We start from the raw sequence: 11,337 nt of genomic DNA, 5'->3' as shown, positions 1-11,337 counted from the left end.
CCAGTAGTCTGGTCACTTCCTTCTTGACAACCTCTAAGATAGTGGGGTTCAGTCTTCTCTGGAGTTGACGAACGGGCCTTGCTCCCTCTTCTAAAAATATTCTATGCTCACATACTTGAGGGTTGATGCCTACTATGTCTGCCAAACTCCAACCAATTGCCTTCTTGTGCCTCCTCAGCACACTAACTAACTGCTCTTCCTGTTGAGAAGTGAGTTCCCTTGCAATGATAACTGGAAGGGGTTTTAATTCTAACTTCTGATCATGGTCAGGCTCTGGGTTGTCTGGAGCTGGCAACAATGGTAAAGCACTGTCATTGTCCTCTGAGAATGTCCCTACACTTGGACCTTGTCCTATGTACTTCTCTTCAAATTCCTCCTGGTGAACTTCAGCCACGGTTTCATCTATAATGTCACACTGGAGGATAGAATGATCCTCCGGAGGATGCTTCATAACTCCATTCAGATTGAAGATTACTACTCGGCCATCTATTTCAAAAGAGTATGTTCCTGAAAAAGCATCTAATTTGAACTTCGAGGTCTTCAGGAATGGTCTTTCGAGTAGGATTGATGATGGCTTCTCTGAGTCATTTTGGAGCATCTCCAGGATATAAAAATTAGTGGGAAACGTGAGCCCCTTAATGCCAACTAATACATCTTTAGCAACTCCGGCCACTATAATAATGCTTTTATCTGCTAACACAAAACGAGTTGCCGACCTTTTTAAGGGAGGGAGCCTCAAAATATCATATATAGACAAAGGCATTATACTCATACATGCTCCTAAATCACACATGCAGTCAGAAAATACCACACCACCAATAGTACAATTAACCATACATGGACCTGGGTCACTACACTTTTCAGGTAAACCTCCCATTAAAGCAAATATGGAACTACCTAAAGGAATAGTTTCTAATTCATTAATTTTGTCTTTATGTATACATAAATCTTTTAGAAACTTTGCATATTTAGGTACCTATTGAATAACATCAAAAAGAGGAACAGTTACCTCAACCTTTTTTGAATATCTCTACCATTTTGGGATCAGGTTCCGGGTGCTTCCTGGGCTTCCTTGCAAGTTGTGGAAATGGAATGGGAGTGGTGTCTTCTGCAGTATCTGCGCCCTGTGGTGCTTCCTCCTGTGGCTGAATTTCTTCTTTTTCAGCTATGTCCTGTATGTCCTCTTCCTCTTCAACATCTTCTATTTCCACTACCTCTTCAGCTGAGGCATTTTCTGGTGGGCTTGGCTCCTCCTGATTCCTCTCTTGCAGTGTGGTTCCGGACCTTAGGGTGATAGCATTAATGCCACCCTTTGGATTGGGTAATGGTTGAGAGGGGATTCCACTGGAGCTCAAGGGCTGGTTATTGGAGTTATTCATTGATCCAATCTGTGAGACAAGGGCTTGCAAAGTAGAGTTCAGACCATTTAGTGTAGCATAAAGGTTATTTTCCATGGTCTGTTGTCTCTGATCAATAGATTGTAGTAAGTCATCATTAGAAGATGAGGAAGGATAAGTAATTTGAGAGGTCTGCTGTTGGGTATTCTATGGTCCTTGGGATTGCCTCAGGTGAGGTGCTCTGTAGGGATGGTTCTGGTTCTGCTGCCTGTTGTTATTATTATTCCACCTCTGATTTTCCTGATTGTCTCTGCCTCCTCTGTTGTTGTTGTCCCTCTAATTCTGGTTAGAATTGTCCTGCCATCCATGGCTGTAATTGCCACCTTGATTGTACCCTTTGTTGGGGGCGGTCATAGAAGTTATGAGTGGCTGCCACGGTGTTGTCTTCCTGTTGGAGCTGCGGATATTCATCATTATAATGGATATAATCAGCACAGATTCTGTAAACTCTCTGTGGGACTAACTGTTGGCTTTGCTATGGTGGAGAAGGTTGAGCTTGCTGAACTTGTTGTTGATTCAATTGCATCTGCTTCAGCAAGTTGGTCATTTCACAGATACTCTGAGTTAGAGCAGCAGTCTCTTTGCTAGAGGATACTTCTGCAACGGCTTTTGAACGGCCTTGTTTCTGCCTGTGATTCTGAGTGGATTCAGCTAAGTCGCTGATCAATTGCCATGCCTCATCAGTGGTCTTGTACTTTTTCATAGACCCATTGCTAGCACTTTCCAATGTGGTCTTATCTTGGGGCCTCATGCCCTATGTGACGTAACCGAGTAACACTATCTTGTCAATCATATGATGGGGGCATACTTCCAGAAGATTATTGAAGCACTCCCAGTATTCATAGAGAGTCTCAGATTCGTCCTGAACAATTGATGAGCGGATAATTTATACGCTTTTTGGCATTGTTTTTAGTATGTTTTTAGTATATTTTAATTAGTTTTTATTATATTTTTGTTAGTTTTTAAATAAAAATCACTCTTCTAGACTTTACTATGAGTTTGTGTATTTTTCTGTGATTTCAGATATTTTCTGGCTGAAATTGAGGGACCTAAGCAAAAATCTGATTCAAAGGCTGAAAAAGGACTGCAGATGCTGTTGGATTCTGACCTCCCTGCACTCAAAGTAGATTTTCTGGAGCTACAGAAGCCCAATTGGCGCGCTCTCAATTGCGTTGGAAAGTAGACATCCTGGGCTTTCCAGCAATATATAATAGTCTATACTTTTCCCGAGATTTGATGGCTCAAATAGGCGTTTCAAGTCAGCTCAAGAATTCTGGCGTTTAACTCCAAAACTGGCACAAAAGCTGGAGTTAAACGCCCAAACTGGCACAAAAGTTGGCGTTTAACTCCAAGAAAAGTCTCTACACATGGAAGCTTCAATACTCAGCCCAAGCACACACCAAGTGGGCCCGGAAGAAGATTTCTGCATTAATTACTCATTTCTGTAACCCTAGGCTACTAGTTTTTTTATAAATAGGACCTTTTGCTATTGTATTTTCATACTATTGATCTTTGATAAGTCTTGTGCTATCTTAGACACGTTTGGAGGCTGGTCTCACGGCCATGCCTAGACCTTGTTCTTATGTACTTTCAACAGTGGAGTTTCTACACACCATAGATTAAGGTGTGGAGCTCTGCTGTTCTTCATGAATTAATACAATTACTATTGTTTTTCTATTCAACTCAAGTCTATTTCTTCTCCAAGATATTCATTCGTTCTTCAGCTTGATGGATGTGATGATCCGTGACACTCATCATTATTCTCACCTATGAACATGTGCCTGACAACCACCTCTGTTCTACTAGCAATGGCTTGAATGCGTATCTCTTGGGTTTCTAATCTAAGATTGGAACCTTCGTGGTATAGGCTAGAATTATTGGCAGCCATTCCTGAGATCCGAAAAGTCTAAACCTTGTCTGTGGTATTCCAAGTAGGATCTGGGAAGGGATGACTGTGACGAGCTTCAAACTCGCGATTGTGGGGTGTGCGACAGAAGCAAAAGGATCAATGGATCCTATTCCGACATGATCGAGAACCGACAGCTGATTAGCCGATGTTGTGACAGAGCATCAGGACCATTTTCACTGAGAGGACGGGATGTAGCCATTGACAACGGTGATGCCCAACATAAAGCTTGCCATGGAAAGGAGTATGAATGATTGGAAGAAGGCAATAGGAAAGCAGAGGTTCAAGGGGAACAAAGCATCTTCATACGCTTATCTGAAATCCACCAATGAATTACATAAGTATCTCTATCTTTATTTTATGTTTATTTTCATTACCTTAAACTCCATAACCATTTGAATCCGCCTGACTGAGATTTACAAGATGACCATAGCTTGCTTCAAGCCGACAATCTCCGTGGGATCGACCCTTACTCACGTAAGGTTTATTACTTGGACGACCCAGTGCACTTGCTGGTTAGTTGTGCGGAATTGTGACAAAGTGTGATTCACGTTTAAGAGCTCCAAGTTGTTGGCGCCATTGTTGATGATCACAATTTTGCATACCAAGTTTTTGGCGCCGTTGCCGGGGATTGTTCGAGTTTGGACAACTGACGGTTCATCTTGTTGCTTAGATTAGGTACTTTTCAGAATTTTTAAGAATGAATTCTAGAGTTTTAAGGTGATGTTCTTATCATCACAAAAGTTGATTGATTCTCATCAATTTAGCTATTGAATGTAATGTCCTGCTGAAGCTTGGCCAAACATGTCTAATCCTATTTAGACTGAAGCTTTAGACTAACATTGCATGATTCCTGGAATTCTCATTAAAAGTTTTGAATCTCTTTATTTTCTTTTCCATATAAGTTTCGAAAATCACAAAAGAAAAATTTATAAAACCATAAAAATCAAAAATATTTTATGTTTCTTGTTTGAGTCTAGTGTCTAATTTTAAGTTTGGTGTCAATTGCATGTTTTTATTCTTCTTGCATTTTCCGAATACATGCAATATGTTCTTCATTGATCTTCAAGTTGTTCTTGATAATTTCAGTGCTCTGATCTTTAAATTCTCTTGTTTTGTGTGTTTTATTGTTTCTCATATGCATTCTCAATTTGTTAGTGTCTCTTATATGAAAATTTTTAAGTTTGGTATCCTGCATGCATTGTTTGATTTGAGTTTCCTAAGATTAGTTGTATTTTGATTGTTTCTCATCATTAAAAATTCAAAAATATTTTCAAAATTGTGTCTTTTCAAGTCAATAATACAGAGAGTTGAAGATTCAGAACATTCAGCAGAGGAATCAAACCGAAAAAGCTGGGCGTTCAAAACGCCCAGTGAAGAAGGAAAACTGGCATTTAAACGCCAGCCAGGGTACCTGGCTGGGCGTTTAACGCCCAAAAAGGTAGAGATTTGGGCGTGAAACACCAGAATGGGTACCATTCTGGGCGTTTAACGCCAGGATGACACTAGAGGGAAGATTTTGTTTTTAATTCACATTTTTTTCAAGTTTTCATAATTTTTCAAAATCAAATCTTTTTCAAATCATATCTTTTCAATCATATCTCTTTCAAAATCAATTTCTTTCCATTTTATATTTATTTTTACTATTTTCAAAAATCCTTGCTTCAATTCAAGATTTACTTCAAAAATTTTCAAGTTGTTACTTGCCTATTAAGAAATGATCAAACTTTAAAGTTTAGAATCATATCTTTTAATTTTTTGTTAGTCAAGTAATCAACTTTGATTTTAAAAACTTTCTTTTTCTAAATTGATTTTCAATCATATCTTTTCAATCATATCTTTTTAATTTCTAATTTCAAAATCTTTTTCAAAAATCACTTTATTTCTTTCCCAATCTAAATTTTCGAAAATCTCAATCAAATTTTCAAAATTTCTTTTAATTATTTCAAAATATTTTACTTTAATTTTCGAAAATTCTTTCCCTCTTCTCACATCCTTCTATTTAAGGGACTAATACTCCTCCTCAAGGTGCAATTCGAACCCTATTTCTTTAATAAGTTCGAATTCTCTCATCTCTACCTCCTCCTTCTATTCTTCTTTTCCTCTGACACCTCAAGAAATCTCTATACTGTGACATAGAGAATTCCATACTTTCTTGTTCTCTTCTCTTTCATATGAGCAGGAACAAAGATAAAGGCATACTTGTTCAAGCTGATCCTGAACCTGAAAGGACCTTAAAGAGAAAGCTAAGAGAAGCTAAAGAACAATTCTCTTTAGAGGGCCTAAGAGAGCTTTTCAAGGAAGAAGAAACCATGGCAGCCAAAAACAACAATGCCAACAATGCAAGGAATGTGCTTGGTGACTTTACTGCACCTACTCCCGACTTCTATGGGAGAAGCATCTCAATCCCTGCCATTGGAGAAAACAACTTTGAGCTTAAGCCTCAATTAGTTTCTCTAATGCAACAGAATTTCAAGTTTCATGGACTTCCATTGGAAGATCCTCATCAGTTCTTAGATGAATTCTTGCAAATCTGTGATACTGTCAAGACCAATGGGGTTGACCCTGAAGTCTACAGACTTATGCTTTTTCCTTTTGCTGTAAGAGACAGAGCTAGGACATGGTTGGACTCACAACCTAAAGAAAGTGAACTCTTGGAAAAAGCTAGTCAATGCCTTCTTGGCAAAGTTCTTTCCACCTCAAAAATTGAGCAAGCTTAGAGTGGAAGTGTAACATCCCGCATTTTTTAAAATCTAAATATAAATAAATTGTGATTTTATCTTGTTAAGTTTAAATTTTGTAATTTTAGAAATTATTTTATTAGAAATAATTAAGTAGATTCGGAGATAGATTCATTTTGAACCAATTAATATTCTTAGGTAATTTTATTATTTTGGAATATTTTGTATAATTTTAGTAATTGAAAATAAGAAAGAATTGTACAATTTAATTTAAGTAACTTTTATTCTTAAAAGGTTACGATTTGTTTTATTAATTTGATATCTTATTTTATAAATCAATTAAGAATAATTAAATTAGTTTTATTAATATTTGGAGTTAAGTTAATTAATATTTTGTGTAATTTTAATAATTGGTTATTTTATATAATTAAATTTAAGAAATTTCTACTATGAATAAATATGATTTATTCTATTAATTTGAGCCCTTAAAGATTAATTTATTAGAAATGATTAAATTGATTTTGATAAATACTTTAATTTTAAGTCAATTAGTATTTATGCACAATTTTGATTATAACTAGTTATTTTATATATAAATTGAAATTAAAGTTATGATAGAAAAATAATAAAAGGTCATATAATTTAATATAGGTAATTGATATTTCGAGTTTAACTGTATTTTATAGAATGTGATTAGTATGCTTATTTTATAATTTAAATTAAAAATAATTGTTTGAGCTCATTGATATGCTGATAAATAAAATCTTATGCGTTTTGAAAGTAATTTTTATGAAGTAATTTTTATGGTATTATATTTGAATCTTAAATTGTTATTCTATCTCAAATATTTTGTAAAGGTTGTTATATTACTCATATACATTATACCTTAACCTTAAATTCCTAATTAAAAACTTAATTTTACCCTAAATTCACAAAACACACGCACAAACAGAATGGGAAAGAAAGGAAATAGGGGAGCTCGAGGGGGGAAAACAGAAAGGGAAAAGAAAGGAAGGGGAAAGAGGGAAGATGGGGAAAACGGAGAATAGGAAGGGAGACAGAGGACGAGGGAGAAGAAGAGAGGGGGAAGAACAACGCTATGGAGCTTGGCGCCGCTGCCGAGCTGCTGTCGCAGAGAAGAAAGGGAGAGGCGAACGTGACCCACGGAGGAGAGGAAGGAGTTGCCGTCAAGCCACGCCCTGTTGCCTTGTTCGTGTATCGCCGTTGTTGTTCGCTGAGGGTGAGACGCGAAGAGAAGATGCTAACCTGCACCATCGTGCCTCACTATCTTCGTCGAGCCTTCATCATTGTCGCTCCCTATTCCCGTTGCCATCAGGGTTTGTTGCCACTGCCATTAAGAGTGACGCAGCAGAGGAGGAGTCGTTCCTCTTCCGCCGCCGTCGCCGGAGACCTTGGTTGCTACTGTTCATATGGGTGAGTTCGTTGTTTCCTAGTTACCGGAGTCACTGTCTATGAATCTTTTGTTGCTTTAGAATGACCTTGTCCCTATCTTTAATGTTCCTGAGTACACTATAGTTGTTGGAATCATTACAGCTGGAACTTGTCACCGGGGGAGAGAAGCGGCTGCACCATCCTATTCATTTTGACATTGAACCTCTATTCCTAACCCTGTAACGCTCTTGCTCTTGTTCTATTTGGTATTTTGTTTCTCTATTATGTTCTTATTTTAATTACGATAGCCAATATCTCTGTTTTAGTATTATGGTGTTATGCTGAAATTGCCGAAATTGCCGTTGCTGCGAGCGTAACCAGAATTGATGCTGCTGCCGCCGTCTTGGTTGCGTTGAAATCGCCGCTGCAGTTGCCAGTTTAGACTAAGCAGGGATTGTTGCGTTAAACTATGCGATTGCGACATCGAGGTAGGGGGTTTAAAATGATTTTAATTTAGGAATGCCTACAAGGTTTATTGAATAACTGCAAATAGATTTAATATCTGTGAGTAATTGATTGACTATGTGAATATTGAATTGTGGCTGAAATTGTGATTGGAATGGTTGAGATTGTTATTTGGAATTGTTGATTAGTGATATTGATTGATTATGTGGATTGGGATTTGTTTGATGACTAATTGTTGAGAATTTCTAAATTTTAATGGGTTATGTTGGATTTGTTGCCGTTGAGCTATTATTTCATATATTGTAATGTTAGTGAACTTGGTTGGTGGTTGATTTGGAGTTGGTTTTGAGGGGTATTGAAGGGTTGGATTTTGAATACAAAATGGTTTGCTGAAAATTAGGTTCTCTTGAAATTAAACGGCAACTTTGAAAGTGAATCAGTGGCTTTATAGTGACTAAAATGATGAGAATTTAAATTTTAAGTAAATTATATTAAGTGTGATTATTAAGATTTAATTTTGAAGGTTTTATATTAACTGGAACATTAGTTATGATTTTTCAAAGTTAAGTCGTGAATCTGATTTTCTGCACTACTTTAAATGAAATTAGAAACTTTGAAAATCTATAACTAATTCTATGATGATCGGATTTGTAAGGGACTAAGTCTGGATTAAGTCTGGGAATATAGGGAGTTGGACTGGTGAATTTGAGACTTTTTCATTAAGTTTATGATTTATGGTAAATTTTTGAATTGGGGATGTCAAATCTGGTTTTCTGCAGAACGTTTAACACAACAGCAACTTGTTTCTTCTATTGGAATTTCTCCAGTTTGAATTTTGGAATGGAACCAATTTTAAATGAAACTTTGGTCCTAATACTTTAATTTCATAAAAATTTAGAATTGTTAGAGTTGTAGTTTTAAATATTTGGGTTTTCAAAGAAAGATGTATTATGCAATAAAAGTCAGGTTTTGTTTTCTAAGTCAGTAACTTTGAGGCTTTATAATTTTTAATTCTGGAATGATATTGAGATGAAATCAATTGGAGGTGAAAGTTGAGTATGTTTAGTATATATGATTCAAATTTCAGGGTTTTTTATGTTTTAATAAGTGAGTTATGGGACTTGGAAGAGGTTGTGTTCAATGATTTGTAAAACAGAATTCTGCAGAAAATTACCTAACTTTCAAGCTATGTAACTCCTTCATTAAAAATGGTATGACCCTGGAACTAATTGAGAAAGATATTTGGATGAGTTATGTGTAACCACATTAATTTTGAAGGTAGTTGGATTTAATTTGGATTTTATATGAAATTTCAAATGTTGTATGCTGCTGCTGTCTTCTGGTTTTAAAACACTGCAGAATAGTCACGGTTTTACTTATATTCCCAAAGCTAGAGTCAGCGAAAAATTATGATTTTTAGTTTGATAGAAAGCTTAATCCGAGACGGTCACATGGATATAAAATTTGCGTGATTCCGAATTCATTTGATATTTTAAAAACAAAATGGAAATCAGGCTGCCAGGTTGTGTTGACAATTATTTTGGACATGGAATTTAAGAAATAGATTTTCTATACTATTATCAAATATTTTTGAGAATATATATTGTTGTGGCAACTGCTGAAAGAGACTGATGAAATGTTGAGAAAGAAGAAACCCGTAAGGGTGGCTAAGTCCTATTTTTAAAGGAGATTATATCCAAATTTTTATAAAAGTAAAAGGATAATCAAAATGAATACTTGAGACTTGTTTAACAATAATAACTTTACTGATTCTTTTGAGAAAATATATTTGGTTTATAAAGTTGCTAACAAGGACATGGGTTTTGTCCCGCTTGCATATTTACAATTACAAAAGAGTAAAGAGATAAAGAGAAAAAGAGTAATATAGATACAGATGAAAGAGTATTCAGAGAAAAGTAAAGAGATACAGAGAATAGAGCAATTAGAGTAGAGTAAAAACATGCAGAGAAAAGAGAAACCAGAGTAGAGTAAAGAGATATTTGTATATTTATATATATTAGTTGCTTGATGCAACCCAGAGCTATATTTAATATATATTAGTTGCTTAATGCAACCCAGAGCCTCTGTAGGGAAACTAAGTTACCTACAGCCATTTTCCGCTTCCCCAGAGCATAGCAGAGTATATATATATTTCCTGCAGTAAGCAAAGGCTGTCTCAAATGAGCGGCTATTATCATATGCGCATTTATTTAGGAACGGAAAATCGTATTCGAGAAATCGGGATTACTCGTGACCGGATAAATGTCGGGATTGCGGGCAGCCAACCGACACATGAGCTCATGGCCTGTACTAGGACTAGACATTCATCATATGCATCTATGTGACATTGTTTGGGTGTGTATATTGTAATTGGTTTGCCTATGTGAATAATTCTGTTTAACTGCTAATTGCTATACTTGATGTAATTGCTCTTGATTGTGCTTGAATCTCTTTACTTGTGTTTGTATCTGATTGGCTGGGTTGTAGTGAATTGGGTGTTGATTGAATTGCTTGAGCCTAAGGCCGTGATTGGTTTGTGTTTGAGGTTTAGTAAAGTATGAAAGATTAAGCTGGTTCAGCATAGACTTAATGAACCTATGCTTGGAACAAATTAGTCATTCATACAGTCTAGGAAAACTTTTAAGACGTATATAAAGTAAAATATGTGTTTAGGATTTTGGATAATTAATTGATGCTTCTAAGAAGGTTTTAGATTTTTGAAAGTTGAGCCATTGGTTTTCAAAAGAAGTTTATATAAGGTGAGCGATGAATACTGCGAATGAAAGTAGTTTTCTTTTCAATGTCTCTAAATGAAATTAACTATTTGCGCTTTATTCTTTACTTTCACGGCATTCTCGACCTCTACTGAGAACATGTGGTTTGGTTCTCACCCCCAAATTTTCCACCCTTTCAGCGACAGGTTTGAAGATGCAATTTGAAGCTGCGAGCGATCAGTAGGCTTTCTTTATGGTTTTAATTGCTTTCATAGAGTCCCCTCGCTATTGTCCTTTGAGATTTTATTTTACATAGAGGGGTAGGTTTAGTATATTGTATTTGAGTTTTATTTGGTCTCTTTTGTATAAGAATTATTATCAATAATATTTATGTGATTATTATTATTTGTGAATGTTTGAATTATGACTTTAATGAATAAAAAACAAAATTTTCTGGAATTTTCTCAATTTTTTTGCTTTTTGGTTGCCCTTTTTCAGTGGCTTTTTCTTCTTCTTCTTCTTTTCTTTTTCATGGCCAAAGACATTTATTCATCAAGATCCATAGACAGCATCCTAATTTCCACTAAAAGTGACAGTTCTAACTTTATTTCTTAGTGAGCTGACTATTCAATCAAACATGCATACCACCATTTAATCTTATTTGATTTCTTACCAAATGGAATTGAGTTACTTTTGTTCAAATATTTCTTCTATTTTTTTTTTTGAACAGAACAAACAGGGCAAGCATACATTTAAGCAAGTGAAGTTTATCCAGACACTTA

The 11,337-nt window shown here is 35.7% G+C and overlaps 1 protein-coding gene across 2 annotated transcripts; it reads left to right on the top strand.

The window, feature by feature from the left end:
- The first annotated feature begins 6,904 nt into the window (after positions 1-6,904).
- LOC112727473 (uncharacterized) lies at positions 6,905-11,012 on the top strand. 2 transcript variants are annotated; one of them, XR_011869148.1, is made up of 4 exons: positions 6,905-7,418; positions 7,539-7,615; positions 7,703-7,864; positions 10,756-11,012. XR_011869148.1 is itself a non-coding variant. In XM_072210453.1 (4 exons), exons 1-3 carry the CDS (start codon positions 7,014-7,016, stop codon positions 7,816-7,818), a joined length of 543 nt encoding a protein of 180 aa, XP_072066554.1. In that variant the 5' UTR covers positions 6,931-7,013; the 3' UTR covers positions 7,819-7,864; positions 10,756-11,012. The 2 variants fall into 2 exon arrangements, 1 of the variants encoding a protein (XP_072066554.1); XM_072210453.1 differs by having other exon boundaries at positions 6,931-7,418; positions 7,758-7,864.
- The last annotated feature ends 325 nt before the right edge of the window (positions 11,013-11,337 follow it).

Source organism: Arachis hypogaea, chromosome 12 (genome assembly GCF_003086295.3).
Source record: "Arachis hypogaea cultivar Tifrunner chromosome 12, arahy.Tifrunner.gnm2.J5K5, whole genome shotgun sequence".
NCBI classification, from domain to species: domain Eukaryota; kingdom Viridiplantae; phylum Streptophyta; class Magnoliopsida; order Fabales; family Fabaceae; genus Arachis; species Arachis hypogaea.
This window is presented reverse-complemented; position numbering and strand designations above follow the sequence as displayed.